We start from the raw sequence: 27,480 nt of genomic DNA, 5'->3' as shown, positions 1-27,480 counted from the left end.
TTCCTGTTATTTCTCCTTCAAAGACGTTGCCCAAATGCTAGTTTGTTATGTCTAATGACCAACTTCATTTGTTTTGGATCTGATTTTTTTTTTTTTTTTTTTTTTTCTGTTTTTTTTTTTTTTTTTTTTTTTTTTTTCTCTCTTCCCTGATGAACATTCAAAGTGTAGAAATAACCTACACTCTCACATCCTCATCAGGTCATGTCAATCTCGTTAAGAAGAAGGAACAAAATTTGTCTCCTCTGATCCCAGGCAAAGATTTATGCTGTTCAAGACGCCTTTTCCTACAATCAGGATAGACGAATCAGTACCTTAAGCTCGTTCCTGAGTCCTGACCACATCATCAGTCACTATGGCGATAAAATTAATGATCACTTGATGAGACTAGACAACCAGACAAGCCACAGTACCGAATTTACCAACAGGTGAACATCTCGTGACTCCTGAGGACATGAGGCATGACATGAGACTTATGTCTGAAGTGTGGCTGAATGTCTGAATCAAGGCCTAACTCTATCTATTCACAATCGTCTAGGTGGGTATTTTGTCGGTCTTATCTTGGGGATTTTCGAGTCATTTAGATTTTCCAGTGACTTTTCTTCTTTATGATGTTTTCAAAAGGGAATGATTAATGCATTCGTTGACGGTTTATGATCCATGGAAAGTTAAGTCTTTATGTTTTCGTTTGAATGACAAATTGCTCTGATTTGATGCGCTAGTGTTATTCTTAGAAACCGCTCGTTACCTATGTTAAATGTTCAATATTTATGTTTATTTGTGTTGCTGGGGATTTCAGTCTATTTAGATTCATGACAATGCTGAATTTGAACCGGACTAAAATGGGCAGCTCAGAAGTCCCAAACTCTCCGGTGAAGTCGTGAATAGAAGTTTGTGTTATCTTTTGAATCTTTACAACATCTTTACTGTTTTGCTTTCTGTTTTGAAAACAGAATAGAGGTCACGATTTTCAATGAGTAATTTTCGATAGAGAGGAAAACCCTAGAGCACTGATAATTACAATAAGATCCATAATAATGATACCATCACTGAGGTATCTTCTTTCATTCTGATGAGAATTGATTCATGAGATATTTTCAAAACTCTGACTCAAGTGGTTCTCTACACTCCCTGGCATTAATGAGCATGTGTGCACTAGTCAACAGTGCATGTACATGTACTTGAGAAAAGAAAATCCCACATTATTCTCTGTCCAGATGGATATGAGAGCAAGGAGTCGTCGACCCAAAATGAAGGAACTAATCAGAATGCGAGAATTCCTTGCATTGTTGCATTTAAAGTAAAGGTCTATTTTTATAAACTCTCGCATTTAAAAAGCAGAGGTAGCTTCGATCTGTAACCTTTTTTTCAAGAGGTTGAATCATTGTGCAATGTGGGAGGAAGCACTGTGCAATGTACCTTCCTCTTTTGAAGATTTTCTACCGCAACCTTTGATATGTTTGGCAACGTAGCCTACTTTTTTGATGACTCATTGCTCTCTAACAAAGCTGTCCGTTGTTTATCGATGTTCATGCTTCAAATGAAACTTGCCAATTGAAAACTAAAATGACGTAAGAAATTAACATAAACCTGTGATATGAAATAGTAATAAACGGCCATGTATACGTCCGGAAGGCTTGAGCATGTAATTATTTGATGATCTTTATTAGATCTTAAGTTACAAAGTTACAATAGTAAAGTTAGGTATGAAAAATGTAGGTAATATTTAAAAGACAAAACAGTGTTTCTCAATTAAAAATAGCATCTCCAAGTTAGTAGGTCAATTGTAGAGTTTTTACCTAATCCATTCAAACTTAAAACTAGACACCTAGGTACATATGTACGTTTTTAAGCCGCGAGTACTCGCGGGTCTGAAAGTTACACGAGTACTCGCGGGTGAGCGCTGCGCTCACATACATTTTTTTTTGGTTTTTTTTTTTTTTTTTTTTTTTTTTTTTTTTTCTCTTCCCTGATGAACATTCAAAGTGTAGAAATTACCTACAACTCTCACATCCTCATCAGGTCATGTCAATCTCGTATAGCAAAGTAGGTGTTTATCTGGTTAAGAAGAAGGAACAAAATTTGTCTCCTCTGATCCCAGGCAAAGATTTATGCTGTTCAAGACGCGTTTTCCTACCATCAGGATATACAAATCAGTTCCTTAAGCTCGTTCCTGAGTCCTGACCACATCATCAGTCACTATGGCGATAAAATTAATGATCACTTGATGAGACTAGACAACCAGACAAGCCACAGTACCGAATTTACCAACAGGTGAACATCTCGTGACTCCTGAGGACATGAGGCATGACATGAGACTTATGTCTGAAGTGTGGCTGAATGTCTGAATCAAGGCCTAACTCTATCTATTCACAATCGTCTAGGTGGGTATTTTGTCGGTCTTATCTTGGGGATTTTCGAGTCATTTAGATTTTTTTTTTTTTTTTTTTTTTTTTTTTTTTTTTTTTCTCTCTTCCCTGATGAACATTCAAAGTGTAGAAATAACCTACACTCTCACATCCTCATCAGGTCATGTCAATCTCGTTAAGAAGAAGGAACAAAATTTGTCTCCTCTGATCCCAGGCAAAGATTTATGCTGTTCAAGACGCCTTTTCCTACAATCAGGATAGACGAATCAGTACCTTAAGCTCGTTCCTGAGTCCTGACCACATCATCAGTCACTATGGCGATAAAATTAATGATCACTTGATGAGACTAGACAACCAGACAAGCCACAGTACCGAATTTACCAACAGGTGAACATCTCGTGACTCCTGAGGACATGAGGCATGACATGAGACTTATGTCTGAAGTGTGGCTGAATGTCTGAATCAAGGCCTAACTCTATCTATCGGCCTAAATCGTCTAGGTGGGGATTTTGTCGGTCTTATCTTGGGGATTTTCGAGTAATTTAGATTTTCCAGTGACTTTTCTTCTTTATGATGTTTTCAAAAGGGAATGATTAATGCATTCGTTGACGGTTTATGATCCATGGAAAGTTAAGTCTTTATGTTTTCGTTTGAATGACAAATTGCTCTGATTTGATGCGCTAGTGTTATTCTTAGAAACCGCTCGTTACCTATGTTAAATGTTCAATAATGATTAATGCATTCGTTGACGGTTTATGATCCATGGAAAGTTAAGTCTTTATGTTTTCGTTTGAATGACAAATTGCTCTGATTTGATTCGCTAGTGTTATTCTTAGAAAACGCTCGTTACCTATGTTCAATGTTTATGTTTATTTGTGTTGCTGGGGATTTCAGTCTATTTAGATTCATGACAATGCTGAATTTGAACCGGACTAAAATGGGCAGCTCATTCAATATTTATGTTTATTTGTGTTGCTGGGGATTTCAGTCTATTTAGATTCATGACAATGCTGAATTTGAACCGGACTAAAATGGGCTGCTCTTGAGTCCCAAACTCTCCGGTGAAGTCGTGAATAGAAGTTTGTGTTATCTTTTGAATCTTTACAACATCTTTACTGTTTTGCTTTCTGTTTTGAAAACAGAATAGAGGTCACGATTTTCAATGAGTAATTTTCGATAGAGAGGAAAACCCTAGAGCACTGATAATTACAATAAGATCCATAATAATGATACCATCACTGAGGTATCTTCTTTCATTCTGATGAGAATTGATTCATGAGATATTTTCAAAACTCTGACTCAAGTGGTTCTCTACACTCCCTGGCATTAATGAGCATGTGTGCACTAGTCAACAGTGCATGTACATGTACTTGAGAAAAGAAAATCCCACATTATTCTCTGTCCAGATGGATATGAGAGCAAGGAGTCGTCGACCCAAAATGAAGGAACTAATCAGAATGCGAGAATTCCTTGCATTGTTGCATTTAAAGTAAAGGTCTATTTTTATAAACTCTCGCATTTAAAAAGCAGAGGTAGCTTCGATCTGTAACCTTTTTTTCAAGAGGTTGAATCATTGTGTAATGTGGGAGGAAGCACTGTGCAATGTACCTTCCTCTTTTAAAGAATTACCGCAACCTTTGATATGTTTGGCAACGTAGCCTACTTTTTTGATGACTCATTGCTCTCATATCCATCTGGATGGAGAATAGGTCAGTTTAGCTTGACAATGGAAGATTAAACTAATTGATTTTCAAGCAAGTCTTTATGTTTGCTATTCATTGATTACAATTAGATTGATCATCAACTAGCATATCATTATTCACAGTAGGACACCACGTGTGGGAAGATCTATTGTCAACTTGAAGACCCCATTAGGTGACGCTGATGTTATCTCATCTTGTTCTTGGACTCTTATCAAAGACCTCTGGTAGTAGGTTCTCCAGTAGAGGTCAGAATTTAAATCAATTATGTCATTAGTGTTGTCAAATATGTTCTCTTTGATCAAACAATAGCACACGTGGCGAATTCAAAGGACATGTGCAAGAAATCCTTGACTTGTTAAATACATGGAAAAGATCGAATGAAAATACTAAATACAAGAATGCAAACGGTGCTTACTCCTTCTCCATGCTAAAGGAATGCGTTTCAACTTGGTCTCAAAATCACCTTTTAGGGATATAACAATCCTTTTTAGTTCTAAGAATAACAATGTAATGAATTGAATAATCCAATGATTTAATGATATAATCTTCTGAAAGTTAATCTTTTCACGCTTCTTTTATACTTAACTCCTTTGAAATTCGTACCTATTACTTTTTCAAATTCTAAGTTACAATACCTTTGTGTACTTACATGAGAAAAATATTTCAACATGTAGGTATAAGACTTTCAAATCTAGAAATAGTATTTTAATCGCTTCGGAATCGCATGGACAAATAATAGGTGTACCTATCTAAGTTTGGCACACCCAAGCTTGAATATGAAATATGGATACAATCGTGTTTTTAGCAAAACAATCACAATGGGCAGCTCTTGGATGAGTTGGAAGTACCATCTCCATATTTTCAGAGTTTTCCTTATAATTATGTCTTTGCCAGTTTTCCAAGCTTCGAGTTGGAACGTAAATATTTCCAACAATTGTGTGATCAATAATTAAAATCAACACCAAGTCATGATGAAAACCAATGACAACATGCACACATCTCAAAACCCGTGTGTGCTTTGGAGTTGAAGTGTGAGAATTAACTTTACATTCTTTACAATACTCTTGAGTTTGCGAGGCAGATTCATTAGCGGCTATATTTCATTGCAATGTTGTGACAAAACAAGATCAACTTGTTGAATTATTCATCAACATTATCCCGCAAATAAGTTATGTTAATCCACATTGTAGTCCATTTATCTTGTTGCTTGTAGAATAGGGGACTTATTTATATGATAAGATATGTACTTGATGTAGACAGTGCACTATTTAAAATGATATATACATGGGTGAATAAATATTCTTATCAAAATCAAGTTTACCAGTATGATCACGCCTAAAAGTCTCTCTTTTATTTTATTAATATTTATTGGAGTGAGACTTTTTGTTAGTCTGAAATTGTTCAATAACCAATTTAATTACTTGCATCGTTCCGTGCTATTCATCAACATTATCCCGCAAATAAGTTATGTTAATCCACATTGTAGTCCATTTATCTTGTTGCTTGTAGAATAGGGGACTTATTTGTATGATAAGATATGTACTTGATGTAGACAGTGCACTATTTAAAATGATACATGGGTGAATAAATATTCTTATCAAAATCAAGTTTACCAGTATGATCACGCCTAAAAGTCTCTCTTTTATTTTATTAATATTTATTAGAGTGAGACTTTTTGTTAGTCTGAAATTGTTCTCCAATAACCAATTTAGTCACTTGCATCGTTCTGTGTATCAAGCGACCATTAAAACAGAAAAAATGCAACCAGGAAGATGATTTTCCCAGAAGGTTATAAAAAGAACTGATTCAACACTGAAAGAACTAAAGAAGTTCACATACGTGTTGAATAATTTTTAATGTTTTAATATGATCCAAAGTCCACATCATGCTAACAAAGCTGTCCGTTGTTTATCGATGTTCATGCTTCAAATGAAACTTGCCAATTGAAAACTAAAATGACGTAAGAAATTAACATAAACCTGTGATATGAAATAGTAATAAACGGCCATGTATACGTCCGGAAGGCTTGAGCATGTAATTATTTGATGATCTTTATTAGATCTTAAGTTACAAAGTTACAATAGTAAAGTTAGGTATGAAAAATGTAGGTAATATTTAAAAGACAAAACAGTGTTTCTCAATTAAAAATAGCATCTCCAAGTTAGTAGGTCAATTGTAGAGTTTTTACCTAATCCATTCAAACTTAAAACTAGACACCTAGGTACATATGTACGTTTTTAAGCCGCGAGTACTCGCGGGTCTGAAAGTTACACGAGTACTCGCGGGTGAGCGCTGCGCTCACATACATTTTTCCTCGGAAAATTCGAGTTTTCTTTGAAATTTTTGATCAAAATTAGTGACCTAATTCTTCTGAAGATGTTTTAAACTTATTCTAGTATGTTATCAAGAAGGTTTCTATCGCCTAAATACCGGGTTCGAGCCCCAATCGAGAAAAGAACAAAGTGAGGTCTGATGATGATGGATACACTTTTTTTAATTTCCTTCGTTTTGTGAAATACCTATGTGAAAAATCAAAATGAAATTCAATATTTTCTTAATTGCAATAAATTGAGATATGTAAGACAATATTTCAGAGCTAAACTTTGGGTCTTCTAGTTTTATATTTTCGCCGTAAATGACTGCCATACTTCTATCTGTTCTTGAAATGAGTTTGAGTAGCACTGATTTAGAATGTTCAATGTATTTAGTATCTGTGTTTTTTTTTATGACCTGACAATAGCATCATTAGACACAAAATACAGAAAATGCATATTGTAAAGTCAAGGTAGCTGATAATTATCAAGGAAAACGTTTCAGTTCCATAATTATGTAAGACCTGAGAGTATCGCAATCGCATGCATGTCTAATATGTAATGGACAAATGATTGTTTTCTGCTACAAAGCTTCATTTGTGTGAAATAATGATTTAGAAGGATGCAAGGATATTTTCAACAAATTACATTGTAGAGCGTGTAGAGACATTACAAGACAAAGATAATCTTGCTCTGTACCAGCGGAAAATGAAGATATAGATTATAGACCCTAATTACTCTTCACATGCAGCTGTAAGAATTGGCGTTTTCCAGATCGGCCAGAAGAAAAATTTATTGTGTAACCATCTTATGGTATTCTTTTCCTGCAGTTATCTTAGGTGATTATCATTAGTGATGTGGATAGCAGAGATTATCCTAGTTCCCGGTAGTAACCATGCCTTTGGTAAATTTCCATGACAAATAATTAATCAATACAGAGTGATCCAAACATGCATATGTAAACATACAGAGATATACTATACAGTAGGCCTATGTATTTGGAGGACTGAAGGAAAGCACTTGTAAAGATGTAACAAGTACTGCTGGTAGCTACCAATATCAAACAACAAACTCAACAAAGTGTATTTCTATAAATCTCATTATTTTCAGCTCACCTTAAATTGAGTAAACTCATGCCCATATTTGAAGAGACGATGCTCCCAATCAACCAGTTGTGATGTAACCAGAATATCAGCTACATAGAGGAGTTGCTCATATTTCATAAGGAATAACAAACAATATTAGTTAGTTTATGATCCATGGAAAGTTAAGTCTTTATGTTTTCGTTTGAATGACAAATTGCTCTGATTTGATGCGCTAGTGTTATTCTTAGAAACCGCTCGTTACCTATGTTAAATGTTCAATATTTATGTTTATTTGTGTTGCTGGGGATTTCAGTCTATTTAGATTCATGACAATGCTGAATTTGAACCGGACTAAAATGGGCAGCTCAGAAGTCCCAAACTCTCCGGTGAAGTCGTGAATAGAAGTTTGTGTTATCTTTTGAATCTTTACAACATCTTTACTGTTTTGCTTTCTGTTTTGAAAACAGAATAGAGGTCACGATTTTCAATGAGTAATTTTCGATAGAGAGGAAAACCCTAGAGCACTGATAATTACAATAAGATCCATAATAATGATACCATCACTGAGGTATCTTCTTTCATTCTGATGAGAATTGATTCATGAGATATTTTCAAAACTCTGACTCAAGTGGTTCTCTACACTCCCTGGCATTAATGAGCATGTGTGCACTAGTCAACAGTGCATGTACATGTACTTGAGAAAAGAAAATCCCACATTATTCTCTGTCCAGATGGATATGAGAGCAAGGAGTCGTCGACCCAAAATGAAGGAACTAATCAGAATGCGAGAATTCCTTGCATTGTTGCATTTAAAGTAAAGGTCTATTTTTATAAACTCTCGCATTTAAAAAGCAGAGGTAGCTTCGATCTGTAACCTTTTTTTCAAGAGGTTGAATCATTGTGTAATGTGGGAGGAAGCACTGTGCAATGTACCTTCCTCTTTTAAAGAATTACCGCAACCTTTGATATGTTTGGCAACGTAGCCTACTTTTTTGATGACTCATTGCTCTCATATCCATCTGGATGGAGAATAGGTCAGTTTAGCTTGACAATGGAAGATTAAACTAATTGATTTTCAAGCAAGTCTTTATGTTTGCTATTCATTGATTACAATTAGATTGATCATCAACTAGCATATCATTATTCACAGTAGGACACCACGTGTGGGAAGATCTATTGTCAACTTGAAGACCCCATTAGGTGACGCTGATGTTATCTCATCTTGTTCTTGGACTCTTATCAAAGACCTCTGGTAGTAGGTTCTCCAGTAGAGGTCAGAATTTAAATCAATTATGTCATTAGTGTTGTCAAATATGTTCTCTTTGATCAAACAATAGCACACGTGGCGAATTCAAAGGACATGTGCAAGAAATCCTTGACTTGTTAAATACATGGAAAAGATCGAATGAAAATACTAAATACAAGAATGCAAACGGTGCTTATTCCTTCTCCATGCTAAAGGAATGCGTTTCAACTTGGTCTCAAAATCACCTTTTAGGGATATAGGAATCCTTTTTAGTTCTAAGAATAACATTGTAATGAATTGAATAATCCAATGATTTAATGATATAATCATCTGAAAGTTAATCTTTTCACGTTTCTTTCATACTTAACTCCTTTGAAATTTGTACCTATTACTTTTGCAAATTCTAAGTTACAATACCTTTGTGTACTTACATGAGAAAAATATTTCAACATGTTGACATAACCAGCCTCTGTAAAGCTCACCAGGCCCAAGGGAGCCATTAACCATGAAGCTCAAAAGTAAAAAAAAAAACATGATCAGATACCTATGTTTAAAATAAATAAAGAAATAAAACATTGTCTGTCTTTTTTGCGTGTGATCGCCCTATGATCCCCCCCCCATAAATATGTTGGGGGGGGCGATCACAGTTCCGATAATGTGTACAAATTCTGAAAGGGGGCGATCGTAGAGAAAAGGTTGGGAAACACTGCATTAGAGGACTACAATCATATTATTGTAGAATGTAGACAAATCTACAATTTTATTTATATAGATTTCAAACGAACCTAGTCTTGTACGGTGTCGGTACACTGTACGTATACCTATTAACCATATTACCAACACAATGCAGGGTGTTCTTCTGAACTTTTGTTATTTTTCCACGAATAACTCAATTTACAAAAACAATCTACAAGATATAAACTGGTCTAAGTTCCTAACTTCAGGTGAACCAACTTTAACATGAAGGGTAATTCCTTAGCCAGAAGCACGAGTATTCTCTACTTTTCAACAATAGTAGTGATTATAAGATTTAAGACCAAGGCTAAGGTAATCATTTGCCCAGCGCTTATGTAAATGAAAGATTAGATAACTTTATTTCTTTATTACTAGGATCTAGATGAGATATGGGCATGAATGGGATGGATAGAGCACGACCCCAGTACAATACTTTGTAAAAGTAATAAGGACCTATTGCTACCACTAACTTATTTCAAGCTATAAATCTTGGAGAATCACACCAGGATGACACAGCACTGTCAAAGTAAGAAGTCTTGTATTAGTTTTTTACAGGTGTAAAATGTGTGTATTGCAGGTCCTAACACTTAGTGTAGTGTGTACATATGTAACGAACGTAATGTAGGTAGCATACTGTGGTACATTAGAGGGCTACAATCATATTATTGTAGAAAAATCCACAATTTTATTTATATAGATTTCAAACGAACCTAGTCTTGTACGGTGTCGGTACACTGTACGTATACCTATGAACCATATTACCAACACAATGCAGGGTGTTCTTCTGAACTTTTGTTATTTTTCCACGAATAACTCATTTTACAAAAACAATCTACAAGATATAAACTGGTCTAAGTTCCTAACTTCAGGTGAACCAACTTTAACAGGAAGGGTAATTCCTTAGCCACAAGCACGAGTATTCTCTACTTTTCAACAATAGTAGTGATTATAAGATTTAAGACCAAGGCTAAGGTAATCATTTGCCCAGCGCTTATGTAAATGAAAGATTAGATAACTTTATTTCTTTATTACTAGGATCTAGATGGGATATGGGCATGAATGGGATGGATAGAGCACGACCCCAGTACAATACTTTGTAAAAGTAATAAGGACCTATTGCTACCACTAACTTATTTCAAGCTATAAATCTTGGAGAATCACACCAGCTGTTTATGTGTTGGAGAATTCTTACAATAGGCGTTTATTAAATCCAGTGGAATTATTAGGAAGGAATGGGTTATATTGAGGAAGTTGTGGTACCTACCTACCTACACAGTTGCTTATCCCTATATTATCCTTTACGGGCAATAGGGAATAGGTACTATGTCGATAATTTTTATGGCTTGGTATCCGTTGGTAGCTTTGGGTTTAGAGTCCAGACTGTGACCCTTCGCTTCAGTATTCTAGTTTTGAATAATCCTATTGACTCTATGTTTTCCTGTTTCAGACCATCCCCGGCTACAACTTTCCCGACTTCACTTTGGACACTCATCAAGCTGAAAAACTCATGAGCAAGATTCAGGCTACAAAGCGGCAGAGATGTTGGTGTCGAATGGCTACCTGCTTGTTTGGACTCTTGTTTTTACTTCTATCAGTGATGGCCGTCAGTATGTTTTTGACAAGAGGACAGAGAATGTTCGGATCTTTGTGATAAATAATAATTTTATTGTTAGATTGTAATTTTAAGGAATAATTTTAGACGATAGCGGAAAGGTAATTCCATTTGTTATTATTATTTTTTTTTTTTTTTTTTTTTGATAGCCATAAAAAAACTTTTTCAAGATAACAGTATTCTTCTGTAAATTTATTTATTAAGATATCCTTAGTTATTTCAAGACAACAGTATTCTTCTGTAAATTTATTTATTAAGATATCCTTAGTTATTTTATTTTCATTTATTTCTTTTAAAATATTTTTTCACATTCTATTGTATCTTTGATTCTAAAATGTCGGCTTTTTGCCTTACCGAATTGATTAATTCATCACTTATGTCATGAGATCTCAGGTCTTCTATTTTCTTCTCTATTGCTTTTCTCAACTTTTCTTTTCTTCTTTGTTCCATATCTTTGATTTTGTTACGCCATATTTCAGTTTCTACTTTCTCTTGTTCTTCCTTTCTTAGCTTTTCTTGAGCTTGTTCCACAATATAACCTGTCATTTTCTGCTTTTCATCTTTGAGTTTTTTATTGTGTTCTTCAATTTTACTATCCATATCCTTCAATTTATTTGCCATTTTTTGTACTTCTTTCAGTTCATCTATAATTTCTATTGTTTTCTGCTTATACTTATCATCGATTTGCCTTAATATCCCTTCTTGAAAACTTTTCCTTTTCTCTAACTCGTTCAGTATTCTTTCTTTTTCTTTTTGTCTCCACTCTCTATCAAATTCATTGTTTCTTCTTCTCATTGCAAATTCTTCGGCTTCTAATCTTAATTCATTCTCTTCCTTTTTCTGTTTGGCCAACAATTCGAAAACTTTGTTTCTTTCTTCCAATTGACGATTAAAATGATCTTGTGCTGACTTCTGTTGTTCATCTTTTTGTCTCCATATGTCTTCCATTTTAGCTGACAAAATTTTCTCTTCTTCTATTTCTTTTTCCTTTAATTTTTGAGCTTCTAGTATGGAATTTTTATTGTGATTTAAAAGGTTTCTTCTATCTTCTTCCCTCCTGAGCAGTTCTTCTAAATCTTTTTTATTTTGCTGAGCTAATCTCAAGTTTTTCTCGGTAATTTCTTGTTCAATCTCTTTTTTTCTCAAGGATTTCTCCACTTCTTTTACTTTGACTTGTTTCTCTAGAAATTCGACAAACTTCTTTTTAGTGTCTCTCTTTTGTTCTTCATCTTTTGTTTTTGCCTTGTAGAACAAAAATTCATTTCGCTCCAACATGTCTTTCACTCGTTTTTCCTCCATCTCTTTGTCTACTTTTTCTTTTAAAAGTTTTTGATCTATTTGTTTCTGTTGAATAGCTGAACATTTAGCTCTTGCTATTTCTGAATTCAAGAGTTTCATTACATCTTCTTCTTCCAGCCTCAGTGCTTCAGCTCTCTGTTTGATATGTTTTTCTCTGATGCGTTTTTCTTCGTCCTCTTTACTTTCCAACGTTGATAGCTTCGGCTTTACAATTTTAACAGACTTTATTATATTCATCAGGTTTGTTTCCCTTTTTATATTATCCTCCTTCATTTTGTTTACATACTCTTGTCTCTCTTCTAAGTTTGGTCTTCTTGTGACATCTATTAGTGATTCATATTTCGACTCTTTCACTTTTATAAAATCGGATGAGGATCGATTTTCTTCTGGTATGAGAACGACTCGGGCATGATCATTTGCTATTATTGTCACTCTTTTCCTTCCATCTTGAGGAAACCCTTTCAAACCATCTAACACCTCATCCCTTCTACATTGTGTTTTTGTCTTGTACTTCTTCATATCGAAAACACTGAATTCTAACTTAAAATTATCCTTGGGGTTATGATAATCAGTTCAAAGTTAGTGTCTCCATAAAATATTTAAAGGAACTGGTTAGTAAAGCCAGGGTCCAGGGTTGATAATGGGTCTTATCGTTGAATTTGATTGAATCAGTCTTCCAAAAAATATTTATGTACATGTTATTAGTTAGATATGTACGTACTTTCAGAATCATAAAAAATGAACATTGGGTATTTAAATGTTTTGATTCCAAGTACCAAGAAGTTATTAAAATAAGAAACCTGCACATTTTCAGTACCTAATCTACATAATATGACATATGTATGATGTACAGATGTAATATTACATATTTTTTGTTATAGCTATGTTCAATTTTTTGAACTCATTAAACAGGTTATCTTTTACATGTTAGGCTTAGTTGAGATAGTTGACGGTTTAAATAAAATAAAATACACAAATTTACCACTTTTGATAGATGTTTACTTGGGTATTGTGAATCTTAGGACAAGCTCTGACACTCAAATCTCATCCATGCGATGACTTTAGAGACTTGAAACCTCTAAATAGCACTTAAAATTCAAGTACCGATGTCAGAAAAATCTGTTCAAAATTGCGAAAATGGAAGTAGTACTAGGGAATATTTAGGTATGTATAGAGTCCCCTAATGTGTATTTTCTTGTTGTAAAAAATGTATTTTATTTTGTGAATCGTTTCAACGAGTTGTTTAAATTCTAACTTAAAATTATCCTTGGGGTTATGATAATCAGTTCAAAGTTAGTGTCTCCATAAAATATTTAAAGGAACTGGTTAGTAAAGCCAGGGTCCAGGGTTGATAATGGGTCTTATCGTTGAATTTGATTGAATCAGTCTTCCAAAAAATATTTACATGTGTATATTTATTAGTTAGATATGTACGTACTTTCAGAATCATAAAAAATGAACATTGGGTATTTAAATGTTTTGATTCCAAGTACCAAGAAGTTATTAAAATAAGAAACCTGAACATTTTCAGTACCTAATCTACATATGTATGATGTACAGATGTAATATTACATATTTTTTGTTATAGCTATGTTCAATTTTTTGAACTCATTAAACAGGTTATCTTTTACATGTTAGGCTTAGTTGAGATAGTTGACGGTTTAAATAAAATAAAATACACAAATTTACCACTTTTGATAGATGTTTACTTAGGTATTCTGAATCTTAGGACAAGCTCTGACACTCAAATCTCATCCATGCGATGACTTTGGAGACTTGAAACCTCTAAATAGATAGCACTTAAAATTCAAGTACCGATGTCAGAATAATCTGTTCAAAATTGCGAAAATGGAACTAGTCCTAGGAAATATTTAGGTATGTATAGAGTCCCCTAATGTGTATTTTCTTGTTGTAAAAAATGTATTTTATTTTGTGAATCGTTTCAACGAGTTGTTTAAATTTATCTAAAAATAACCAGTTTAATTTTGTATGTAAAAAGGGATCAACAAATCCATCAGTAGATTTTAAAATATAAAAACAAACTATTTATTCATGTACCTACCCCCGTAACAATCGAGTGTTTTACTATTTATTGTTTTTTCTGTATACATATTTTCTTTTCCTACTTAACTCCCCTGAGTAATGTACCTACCCAAAATGTGCATATTATTGAAAGTCAACCCAAAATATACCTGTTGAAAAGCCAAAAACTCTTTTTTGAAACAATGACCAACCTTGTATAACCTATCTAAAGAACGACAGGTCTAGTGCTAGTGCTAGTTTTGATATCTGATCCATCAGCAAGCCAATGATATGGATCTGTAGCACCTGGAACTTGGAACCGTCTTGAAATCAGAGTCCATGCAGGAAGCTATGAAGATGCTCGAATCTATATCGTGAGATATTGTACGCACAGAGGTAATAGTACCAATAGATACTGTATTGAAGATATTGGTAACATCGTGACGTCAGAGTTAGGTAAAACCACAAAGATTAGAACAATAATACCAACCGGTGGTAGAAATGGTCAGCCTGGAGAACCGCAAGACAAATTACATAAATGCGCAACACATTCCTCAAAGTCGCCGTTTTTATTGGAGAGACGTGCTATTAGATATCATAACGCTTTTGATCTGAAAACTTAAGAACAGAAAATCGGACATGATTCTGTTTTACGGTAAAAGTGTTCAGTATCTATCAGGTAAAACTTTTACCTGATAGATACTGAACACTTTTTACCGATCTTAGCACACTGAGAGTTAACACAGTGTCAATTGTTTTCTTTGACGGCACCCATTTGATCTAGACAAGTTCATCAGTATTTCTTCATCATCAGTATTTCTTAAACTCTGGCTTAACTGAAAACTCTCAGTGGTAAGATCGGGCATTAATGAAATTGTAACGAGAAAATGTATGTGTCAACTGATATTACTCATGACATTTCTCTTGTCCATATGCTTGTACAACGCTCTACTAATTGACATGAAAAATGCCATACGTGTTGACATTGACAGCTTCAAGATTCTCATAGCAGATCATTATAAGAGTCTTGATGTTAGAGATGACAAAATACAAGATGTTCAAAGTCTAACATCTTGTCATCTCTACCTACATAGGTATATGTATGTATATTTATTTCTTCTAGTTATTTTCTTTGTTCCTCTTCTTTCCCCTCTTACTATCTTATCTTTGGTTGGGTGGAAGAGCTCTTCGCGTGAGATTCCTGCCGTAAAGCCTCTAAAAGAATTACCATTTTTCCTTCTTGGTGGCGATGAACCTATGGAGAAAGTCATCAAGCCGTGTAGACTTCCATCATTTGCATCAAGTAATGAACAGTGGTCAGGCTGATAGATTGAATGCAAGTGATGAATCCATATCAAACCTCCAGGTGACGAAAGACAGAGTCTTAATATGTCATCTCATCTGCGACTTCTGCTTCTAGTCACTTCTAAACAGATGTGAATAAGACTAGAAAAAGAATAGGAGACGAGAAACTACATTTGAGGAAAGTGTAAAACAAGGGTGTCCACTATCCTGACCTTCGGGAGCCGCAATCCCATGGACATTCTGATATTCAGAGAAGAAAAAAATCAACAAGGATGATCCATGATTAGAGTGCCGCACAAGATTGGCTCGCGAGCCACGTTATGCCCATCCCTGGTATAAAACGATTAGACCTCTACCGCTCTACCTACAAATTGCAAATTGTGAAGAGTATGAAAGGAAAGGGGAAGAAAGTAAAACTGGACAGCATTAAGTGGAAAGGCAATTCCCTTTATGGATGGTTCTTTTCCCTTAAAATAAGAATCTATGTAGTTAAACCCGGCAAACTCGTATTCACCAAACGAAGTCAGGTGTAAGTTTTTTCCCGATTTGGTAAGTATTCTGGAGTATCTTCTTCCTCGTGACATTCTTAGTCGGACTTTGAATGTGATCATGAGGTGCTAATATTTTATAGCTAAGTAGGTCCAGCTACCATGTCCATTATTCACTCTAACTTTTTTCTTAAATGTGATATATATGTACCTACGCGTAACGAACATAATGATCAGACCTCCGCGTAAGTTCCGAATCAAAGAGATTAATACTACCTAGTTGGGTATCAATATTTTTTGCTCCCACAACTTCCAGTAGATATCTACAAGCAAAAACTTGAACTTCTCTCAATACCTAGTATCTTTGCGGAATCTGCATATGCCATGGTGTGAATCTGGGCTATGGTGAGCAATTTGGTTATCTGGTTTCAGATATTATGTATGCCTATTTGAAATGTCATCACCATCAGATATATCTAGGTCAAGCTAGTTTCCAGTCCGGATGTAATGTCCTGAGGTACCTACCTACTTAGGTAAATCACTAATGATAAAGAATAGATGCAAATAATTTGCATTGGATGAGTCTTAACTATCCTAGCTTCAAGGGAGATCTTGCCAGCCTTGGTAACTTGGAAGGTAAGCGCGTCTGCCTTGTAAGCGCTGGCTGCGGGCTCGATTCCCGTCCGGGGCGGATTTTATCCAAAACAGATAAGTTCGTTTTAGGAACGGGTAGCTTTCTTCTATCCTTTCTTTATTCTCTCTTCACTTTCGGGACGATAAGACCTTAGCTGTTAGGCTGTTCCAGTTCCCCTCTAAAAACCCCTTGGAAAAAAAAAAAAAAAAAAAAAAAATGTGTCCACATGTTTGCTGACTATCAGTCCAAGATAATAGAGGAAGACATGTGCACCACAGCATATACAAATATACAATATATACATAGGTAATGCACTATTATGTATCTCAAACATTATGCAAGCTGACAAAATTTAGGACTCCAGATTTGTCCTAATCCCCACCTCACTAGGCCAGGCCAAAGTTATTCGCAGATCTAGTGACTAGAGAAAGTGGAACCCCCCGCACAAATCATTCCAATTCGAATAACTTTCGTCCCAAGATCCGGGTATCAGGTACCTAGAGACTGTTACCGATAATGTCATGATGCCGTGGGCAATTAGTTTTGTGAGGGTGTGCTAGTGCCTGTGCGATAACCGCTTGGATTGGGCGGAGGGCGGGGGTTATATTGTGTTGGTCCCATTATTTATATGGTCTGGCCGGCTTTATGGATATTTGCTGTTACAAAGTCTTAATGGATTTTTGGATATGGGTAAGTATAATAAGATTATCTCATACTCTCTTAGCATTGTGATTGGCGAGATTTACAAGAGACGTTACGTGTTATCGCATTAGAGGTATGTATTGAATAGTTAGGTGGATTGGAGCATTAGAGGTACGTATTGATTGAATAGTTATAGGTGGATTAGACTTAACGTACCTTTTTGAATAACGTACCTTTTTGAAAATCTTTCAAGTCCTATCGGTACCTAAATTAGAAAAGAAAAAGATTCAGTTTTACAAAATTTAAAAAAAAAGGTACCTACTTCTTTCTAATGAATAAAATCTGTAGGCACAATCAGCACCTAACCATTTATTATTATTTATTTTTTTTAACACAAAAAAGAAAGGTAGGTACATACCTACAACCTACGAGGTACATATCTGAATTATCTGATTGCCTGAAAATACACTAATGTCCAGGGCCCATACTTTGAGGTAATCTTTAGATTGAAGCGAAACTCATTGGAAACTTTGGATTAAGAATAGATATAATTAGATCGCTCAATCCAATACCTAGGTTTAACTTTAATCCCAGTCTCAAACTACCCCAAGTAATCCGAGCATACACATAAACAAGTGCACGCCTTCATCGGTCTTTTAGATATGCAATGTGCGAGGCACAAAACACATAGGTACAGTATCAATCCGACGACCAACCAAGACATCTCTGTACCCTTCTCGTGTCAGAGCCTTTCCAAGAACGAATTTTCTGTTTAGAATGACCCGTGACCTAGCTCTTACAAAGCAGACGCTACCCTCCAAGCTAACAAGGCTTGCACTCTTATTCCACAGATTTAGCGGTGTTTCATTCTTCAAGGAGTTGACAACGGATGGATCACATAGTCCAAAGGTACATCGTGATCAGACATGGGCAGATCTTCCACCATCTGACAGCTGAATGCCAGACCTATGGTTTTGCAATGGGGGCTGATCCTCTTTCACCTAAGATAATTCCAGTATTACCTTGTTGCTGAGATGCTTTGTGGATTGTTAGGAGCAGTTTCTTTATTTGTTTCTACACGAAGACGCGGGTATTGTGATGTGCCTATGCTGATATAGATACATAATTATTACGTATTGTCTGTTTATTAACTATTCTTATATTCAGATGACACAGCACTGTCAAAGTAAGAAGTCTTGTATTAGTTTTTTACAGGTGTAAAATGTGTGTATTGCAGGTCCTAACACTTAGTGTGTACATATGTAACGAACGTAATGTAGGTAGCATGGTAGCATACTGTGGTACATTAGAGCAGTGTTTCCCAACCTGGGCGATATCGCCCCCTTGGGGGCGATGAAGCCTTAGGGGGCGATATGGGGGGCGATGAATAAAAGGAGCGAATAAAGGGGGCGATGGCTATCTAGGGGCAAAAATGTAAGTAGGTACCTACTTAGTTATTTTAGTCTTAAAAAATAAATTCGAAGAGGAGAGAGAGAAAAATATTGCGCGTGCGTCCGAGTTTTGCCGAGCAATCCCGAGATCCTGGTTTCATTCAGCTCTGCTCCTGACGCGTGCGCCGTGCGGTAAACTAACAAAGCTGTCCGTTGTTTATCGATGTTCATGCTTCAAATGAAACTTGCCAATTGAAAACTAAAATGACGTAAGAAATTAACATACACCTGGGATATGAAATAGTGTATAATAAAGGGCCATGTATACGTCCGGAAGGCTTGAGCATGTAATTATTTGATGATCTTTATTAGATCTTAAGTTACAAAGTTACAATAGTAAAGTTAGGTATGAAAAATGTAGGTAATATTTAAAAGACAAAACAGTGTTTCTCAAATAAAAAATAGCATCTCCAAGTTAGTAGGTCAATTGTAGGGTTTTTACCTAATCCATTCAAACTTAAAACTAGACACCTAGGTATGTACATTTTTAACCCGCGGGTAGTCGCGGGTCTGAAAGTTACACGAGTACTCGCGGGTGAGCGCTGCGTCACATACATTTTTCCTCGGAAAATTCGAGTTTTCTTTGAAATTTTTGATCAAAATTAGTGACCTAATTCTTCTGAAGATGTTTTAAACTTATTCTAGTAAGTTATCAAGAGGGTTTCTATCGCCTCAGACTCCTCAGAGTCTAGCAAACATACTTCTATCTGTTCTTGAAATGAGTTTGAGTAGCACTGATTTAGAATGTTCAATGTATTTAGTATCTGTGTTTTTTTTATGACCTGACAATAGCATCATTAGACACAAAATACAGAAAATGCATATCGTAAAGTCAAGGTAGCTGATAATTATCAAGGAAAACGTTTCAGTTCCATAATTATGTAAGACCTGAGAGTATCGCAATCGCATGCATGTCTAATATGTAATGGACAAATGATTGTTTTCTGCTACAAAGCTTCATTTGTGTGAAATAATGAATGATTTAGAAGGATGCAAGGATATTTTCAACAAATTACATTGTAGAGCGTGTAGAGACATTACAAGACAAAGATACTCTTGCTCTGTACCAGCGGAAAATGAAGATATAGACCCTAATTACTCTTCACATGCAGCTGTAAGAATTGGCATTTTCCAGATCGGCCAGAAGAAAAATTTATTGTGTAACCATCTTATGGTATTCTTTTCCTGCAGTTATCTTAGGTGATTATCATTAGTGATGTGGATAGCAGAGATTATCCTAGTTCCCGGTAGTAATCATGCCTTTGGTAAATTTCCATGACAAATAATTAATCAATACAGAGTGATCCAAATATGCATATGTAAACATACAGAGATATACAGTAGGCCAATGTATTTGGAGGACTGAAGGAAAGCACTTGTAAAGATGTAACAAGTACTGCTGGTGTGCTGGTAGCTACCAATATCAAACACCAAAGTGTATTTCTATAAATCTCATTATTTTCAGCTCATCTTAAATTGAGTAAACTCATGCCCATATTTGAAGAGAAAGAGACGATGCTCCCAATCAACCAGTTGTGATGTAACCAGAATATCAGCTACATAGGGGAGTTGCTCATATTTCATAAGGAATAACAAACAATAATAGTTCCTTTTGGTCTGTTTATAGATGAGCCCTCCTCTGGATGTGTGCTATGAGATTGAAAAATTACTTTTAAATTTCCGTTTCCTTGGTTAGGTATTCTTTAACAGTTTTACGGATCTCCACTTCGTTCAGTCATGAATCATGATCATCACTGCCTACATCTGTTTTTTCAAACTTTGGGTAGTTTACTAGTGATCTTACTAAAATGATTTGATCTAATGAGGTCAGCAGATGACCTTACCTATTCTCATCTAATAACGAATTCGATGAAGCTGATGATTGGTGGAAATTAAGATCCAATCAGTGGGTTGTTACCAGTTGGTCAGACAATTTGTACAGTCTGTCAGTGATATAATGGTCAAATTAAAGTTACATAAAAGAAAGTGACCTTGAAGATAGGCAACACTGTAATGAAGTTATTATCTCACCAGGTTGAGGTTAGATTTTTGGAATCAAGGTTGCTCATGGTCGTTACCTTAAATTTATGTGCTCGTTGTTGTTTTTATATTTTTGTAGAAGAATTAAATGGCCGCCTATCTGATCAGATGAATGAACAACTACCATAATTAGTGGCTCGGTATCCACTTCTTTTGTTAGATGCCCTTTGATTTTATATCTTTAACAGTCTCGTTAAACGTTTCACCTAGAGGTTGCTCATGGTCGTTACCTTAAATTTATGTGCTCGTTGTTGTTTTTATATTTTTGTAGAAGAATTAAATGGCCGCCTATCTGATCTGATGAATGCACAACTACCATAATTAGTGGCTCGGTATCCACTTCTTTTGTTAGATGCCCTTTGATTTTATATCTTCAACAGTCTCGTTAAACGTTTCACCTAACTGAGGTATCTTCTTTCATTCTGATGAGAATTGATTCATGAGATATTTTCAAAACTCTGACTCAAGTGGTTCTCTACACTCCCTGGCACTAATGAGCATGTGTGCATCAGTCAACAGTGCATGTACATATACTTCAGAAAAGAAAACCCTTCATTATTCTCTGTCCAGATGGATATGAGAGCAAGGAGTCGTCGACCCAAAATGAAGGAACTAATCAGAATGCGAGAATTCCTTGAATTGTTGCATTTAAGGTAAAGGTCTATTTTTATAAACTCTCTCTTTTAAAAAGCAGAGGTAGCTTCGATCTGTAACCTTTTTTTCAAGAGGTTGAATCATTGTGTAATGTGGGAGGAAGCACTGTGCAATGTACCTTCCTCTTTTAAAGAATTACCGCAACCTTTGATATGTTTGGCAACGTAGCCTACTTTTTTGATGACTCATAGACTCATTGCTCCTACCAACACAATGCAGGGTGTTCTTCTGAACTTTTGTTATTTTTCCACGAATAACTCAATTTACAAAAACAATCTACAAGATATAAACTGGTCTAAGTTCCTAACTTCAGGTGAACCAACTTTAACATGAAGGGTAATTCCTTAGCCAGAAGCACGAGTATTCTCTACTTTTCAACAATAGTAGTGATTATAAGATTTAAGACCAAGGCTAAGGTAATCATTTGCCCAGCGCTTATGTAAATGAAAGATTAGATAACTTTATTTCTTTATTACTAGGATCTAGATGGGATATGGGCATGAATGGGATGGATAGAGCACGACCCCAGTACAATACTTTGTAAAAGTAATAAGGACCTATTGCTACCACTAACTTATTTCAAGCTATAAATCTTGGAGAATCACACCAGGTTTAATCTGTTTATGTGTTGGAGAATTCTTACAATAGGCGTTTATTAAATCCAGTGGAATTATTAGGAAGGAATGGGTTATATTGAGGAAGTTGTGGTACCTACCTACTACCTACCTACCCAGTTGCTTATCCCTATATTATCCTTTACGGGCAATAGGGAATAGGTACTATTTCGATAATTTTTATTATGGCTTGGTATCCGTTGGTAGCTTTGGGTTTAGAGTCCAGACTGTGACCCTTCGCTTCAGTATTCTACTTTTGAATAATCCTATTGACTCTATGTTTTCCTGTTTCAGACCATCCCCGGCTACAACTTTCCCGACTTCACTTTGGACACACATCAAGCTGAAAAACTCATGAGCAAGATTCAGGCTACAAAGCGGCAGAGATGTTGGTGTCGAATGGCCACCTGCTTGTTTGGACTCTTGTTTTTACTTCTATCAGTGATGGCCGTCAGTATGTTTTTGACCAGAGGACAGAGAATGTTCGGATCTTTGTGATAAATAATAATTTTATTGTTAGATTGTAATTTTAAGGAATAATTTTATACGATAGCGGAAAGGTAATTCCATTTGTTATTATTTTGATAGCCATAAAAAAACTTTGTCAAGACAACAGTATTCTTCTGTAAATTTATTTATTAAGATATCCTTAGTTATTTTATTTTCATTTATTTCTTTTAAAATATTTTTTCACATTCTATTGTATCTTTGATTCTAAAATGTCGGCTTTTTGCCTTACCGAATTGATTAATTCATCACTTATGTCATGAGATCTCAGGTCTTCTATTTTCTTCTCTATTGCTTTTCTCAACTTTTCTTTTCTTCTTTGTTCCATATCTTTGATTTTGTTACGCCATATTTCAGTTTCTACTTTCTCTTGTTCTTCCTTTCTTAGCTTTTCTTGAGCTTGTTCCACAATATAACCTGTCATTTTCTGCTTTTCATCTTTAAGTTTTTTATTGTGTTCTTCAATTTTACTATCCATATCCTTCAATTTATTTGCCATTTTTTGTACTTCTTTCAGTTCATCTATAATTTCTATTGTTTTCTGCTTATACTTATCATCGATTTGCCTTAATATCCCTTCTTGAAAACTTTTCCTTTTCTCTAACTCGTTCAGTATTCTTTCTTTTTCTTTTTGTCTCCACTCTCTATCAAATTCATTGTTTCTTCTTCTCATTGCAAATTCTTCGGCTTCTAATCTTAATTCATTCTCTTCCTTTTTCTGTTTGGCCAACAATTCGAAAACTTTGTTTCTTTCTTCCAATTGACGATTAAAATGATCTTGTGCTGACTTCTGTTGTTCATCTTTTTGTCTCCATATGTCTTCCATTTTAGCTGACAAAATTTTCTCTTCTTCTATTTCTTTTTCCTTTAATTTTTGAGCTTCTAGTATAGAATTTTTATTGTGATTTAAGAGGTTTCTTCTATCTTCTTCCCTCCTGAGCAGTTCTTCTAAATCTTTTTTATTTTGCTGAGCTAATCTCAAGTTTTTCTCGGTAATTTCTTGTTCGATCTCTTTTTTTCTCAAGGATTTCTCCACTTCTTTTACTTTGACTTGTTTCTCTAGAAATTCGACAAACTTCCTTCTATCTTCTTCCCTCCTGAGCAGTTCTTCTAAATCTTTTTTATTTTGCTGAGCTAATCTCAAGTTTTTCTCGGTAATTTCTTGTTCAATCTCTTTTTTTCTCAAGGATTTCTCCACTTCTTTTACTTTGACTTGTTTCTCTAGAAATTCGACAAACTTCTTTTTAGTGTCTCTCTTTTGTTCTTCATCTTTTGTTTTTGCCTTGTAGAACAAAAATTCATTTCGCTCCAACATGTCTTTTACTCGTTTTTCCTCCATCTCTTTGTCTACTTTTTCTTTTAAAAGTTTTTGATCTATTTGTTTCTGTTGAATAGCAGAACATTTAGCTCTTGCTATTTCTGAATTCAAAAGTTTCATTACATCTTCTTCTTCCAGCCTCAGTGCTTCAGCTCTCTGTTTGATATGTTTTTCTCTGATGCGTTTTTCTTCGTCCTGTTTACTTTCCAACGTTGATAGCTTCGGCTTTACAATTTTAACAGACTTTATTATATTCATCAGGTTTGTTTCCCTTTTTATATTATCCTCCTTCATTTTGTTTACATACTCTTGTCTCTCTTCTAAGTTTGGTCTTCTTGTGACATCTATTAGTGATTCATATTTCGACTCTTTCACTTTTATAAAATCGGATGAGGATCGATTTTCTTCTGGTATGAGAACGACTCGGGCATGATCATTTGCTATTATTGTCACTCTTTTCCTTCCATCTTGAGGAAACCCTTTCAAACCATCTAACACCTCATCCCTTCTACATTGTGTTTTTGTCTTGTACTTCTTCATATCGAAAACACTGAATTCTAACTTAAAATTATCCTTGGGGTTATGATAATCAGTTCAAAGTTAGTGTCTCCATAAAATATTTAAAGGAACTGGTTAGTAAAGTCAGGGTCCAAGCCAGGGTTGATAATGGGTCTTATCGTTGAATTTGATTGAATCAGTCTTCCAAAAAATATTTATGTACATGTTATTAGTTAGATATGTACGTACTTTCAGAATCATAAAAAATGAACAATGGGTATTTAAATGTTTTGATTCCAAGTACCAAGAAGTTATTAAAATAAGAAACCTGCACATTTTCAGTACCTAATCTACATAATATGACATATGTATGATGTACAGATGTAATATTACATATTTTTTGTTATAGCTATGTTCAATTTTTTGAACTCATTAAACAGGTTATCTTTTACATGTTAGGCTTAGTTGAGATAGTTGACGGTTTAAATAAAATAAAATACACAAATTTACCACTTTTGATAGATGTTTACTTAGGTATTCTGAATCTTAGGACAAGCTCTGACACTCAAATCTCATCCATGCGATGACTTTGGAGACTTGAAACCTCTAAATAGATAGCACTTAAAATTCAAGTACCGATGTCAGAATAATCTGTTCAAAATTGCGAAAATGGAACTAGTCCTAGGAAATATTTAGGTATGTATAGAGTCCCCTAATGTGTATTTTCTTGTTATAAAAAATGTATTTTATTTTGTGAATCGTTTCAACAAGTTGTTTAGATTTATCTAAAAATAACCAGTTTAATTTTGTATGTAAAAAGGGATCAACAAATCCATCAGTAGATTTTAAAATATAAAAAACAAACTATTTATTCATGTACCTACCCCCGTAACAATCGAGTGTTTTACTATTTATTGTTTCTGTATACATATTTTCTTTTCCTACTTAACCCCCCTGAGTAATGTACCTACCCAAAATGTGCATATTATTGAAAGTCAACCCAAAATATACCTGTTGAAAAGCCAAAAACTCTTTTTTGAAACAATGACCAACCTTGTATAACCTATCTAAAGAACGACAGGTCTAGTGCTAGTGCTAGTTTTGATATCTGATCCATCAGCAAGCCAATGATATGGATCTGTAGCACCTGGAACTTGGAACCGTCTTGAAATCAGAGTCCATGCAGGAAGCTATGAAGATGCTCGAATCTATATCGTGAGATATTGTACGCACAGAGGTAATAGTACCAATAGATACTGTATTGAAGATATTGGTAACATCGTGACGTCAGAGTTAGGTAAAACCACAAAGATTAGAACAATAATACCAACCCGTGGTAGAAATGGTCAGCCTGGAGAACCGCAAGACAAATTACATAAATGCGCAAGACATTCCTCAAAGTCGCCGTTTTTATTGGAGAGACGTGCTATTAGATATCATAACGCTTTTGATCTGAAAACTTTAGAACAGAAAATCGGACATGATTCTGTTTTACCTGATAGATACTGAACACTTTTTACCGATCTTAGCACACTGAGAGTTAACACAATGTCAATTGTTTTCTTTGACGGCACCCATTTGATCTAGACAAGTTCATCAGTATTTCTTAAACTCTGGCTTAACTGAAAACTCTCAGTGGTAAGATCGGGCATTAATGAAATTCTAACGAGAAAATGTATCTGTCAACTGATATGACTTATTTGGTGCATTCTAGTGCTATCGCCGCCGCTCCTAGAGATCCCATGTTATCCCCAACTGTTTTAAGGTGTCAATTGGTATACACTGTAGACTTTTCCGCTAGACTTGGTCAGGCGAGACCACTCTATGGAGTGTACCAAGTTCGTACAGTAATGTACACAGGTCATAGAGCTCTCTATACTGTGGGTAGAGCACTCTATGACGGCTATTACCTGTGTACACTAATCTACAAACTTGATAGACTCCGTAGAGGGTGGTCTTGCGAGAATTGGTCTAGCGAAAAAGTCTACAGTGTACTGGCACCTTTAGAATTTGACCAAAGGACTTACCCGATCTTTCACAATATCAGACTCGGAGATTTTCTTTACAGGAGGCAACTCTTTGATTTTCTTGGCAATCTTTTGCCTAAGTTCTTTCTTCAATGCATGTAACATGTTTTCTGTTGCTCCTGCAAAGGAAAATAACAATAACCCAATTAGTAAACTAAATAAAAAATGATATTGCTAACACGAACGAACGAACCAGTGATTGTTGGGATTGTCATCCTCAAAACTTGGACCACTCCAGGGCTGGTCGTCCTCAATACTTAATAAAGGAGGAATAATTAAAAGAAGAGAAAATTAAAAGACTTAAAAGAGTAAAATGACTTTTTTAGAATCAGCGGATCCTCACACTGATATTTCCTCCGATTTCCTGATTTTGAAAATTTGAACCGATTGCAATACGTTCTCATTACCTTGCCTATATTTGCTTATAGTTATTGGTAATGGAAAAGAAAAACAGAGGAAAATTAAATTCAAAGTTTCAAATTAATATATGTAAATCTCAAAGACTTACTTACCGCCATTCAAACTAACAAGCACAAAACAAACACAAACAAGCGTCGATGTGCACTTGATACTAACACATGGAATACTGAGCTTTAACATGATAACAACAGTACAAACAACAGCCCAGGATGATATAACGGTTACTGGTCCAAGTACTGAACTGACCGATGGTCTTTCAGTGATAAACATTTGTTTAAATTTATCTAAAAATAACCAGTTTAATTTTGTATGTAAAAAGGGATCAACAAATCCATCAGTAGATTTTAAAATATAAAAACAAACTATTTATTCATGTACCTACCCCCGTAACAATCGAGTGTTTTACTATTTATTGTTTTTTCTGTATACATATTTTCTTTTCCTACTTAACTCCCCTGAGTAATGTACCTACCCAAAATGTGCATATTATTGAAAGTCAACC

At 35.1% G+C, this 27,480-nt stretch overlaps 2 protein-coding genes and 1 long non-coding RNA gene across 4 annotated transcripts in view; 2 read left to right on the top strand and 1 right to left on the bottom strand.

Moving 5' to 3' along the window:
* LOC108252742 overlaps positions 1-11,205 on the top strand; it is a 38,843-nt gene extending 27,638 nt beyond the window's left edge. The window contains exon 5 of the mRNA XM_026825691.1: positions 10,895-11,205. Within this exon, the coding sequence (XP_026681492.1) occupies positions 10,895-11,098 (204 nt within the window). The 3' untranslated portion in view covers positions 11,099-11,205. The remainder of the gene's footprint in view (positions 1-10,894) is intronic.
* Positions 11,206-11,287: 82 nt separating this feature from the next.
* LOC103512127 (cilia- and flagella-associated protein 45-like) lies at positions 11,288-24,764 on the bottom strand. Of its 2 annotated transcripts, none has more exons than XM_026825693.1 (2): positions 23,830-24,764; positions 11,288-12,133 (listed from the first exon to the last, which is right to left on the bottom strand). In XM_026825693.1, exons 1-2 carry the CDS (start codon positions 24,571-24,573, stop codon positions 11,372-11,374), a joined length of 1,506 nt encoding a protein of 501 aa, XP_026681494.1. In that variant the 5' UTR covers positions 24,574-24,764; the 3' UTR covers positions 11,288-11,371. The 2 variants fall into 2 exon arrangements, with proteins under 2 accessions (XP_026681494.1, XP_026681493.1); XM_026825692.1 differs by lacking the exon at positions 23,830-24,764 and adding an exon at positions 13,625-13,894 and having other exon boundaries at positions 11,288-12,910.
* Positions 13,605-24,704, top strand: LOC113468622. Its single transcript, XR_003392304.1, has 3 exons — positions 13,605-13,705; positions 15,656-15,659; positions 24,688-24,704. It is a non-coding gene; the product is annotated as an uncharacterized LOC113468622 (long non-coding RNA).
* Positions 24,765-27,480: the final 2,716 nt, after the last annotated feature.

Source organism: Diaphorina citri, unplaced genomic scaffold (assembly GCF_000475195.1).
Source record: "Diaphorina citri unplaced genomic scaffold, Diaci psyllid genome assembly version 1.1 scaffold794, whole genome shotgun sequence".
Classification (NCBI taxonomy): domain Eukaryota; kingdom Metazoa; phylum Arthropoda; class Insecta; order Hemiptera; family Psyllidae; genus Diaphorina; species Diaphorina citri.
This window is presented reverse-complemented; position numbering and strand designations above follow the sequence as displayed.

What these genes read in the sequence shown, in the direction of transcription:
- LOC103512127 (XM_026825693.1), bottom strand. Translation starts at nt 24,573, where the DNA reads ATGAAGAAGTACAAGACAAAAACACAATGTAGAAGGGATGAGGTGTTA. An exon ending in CTCAGCAAAATAAAAAAGAT is followed by an intron (nt 12,134 to 23,829) that starts TTAGAAGAACTG and finishes AATAAAAAAGAT; the next exon opens with TTAGAAGAACTGCTCAGGAG.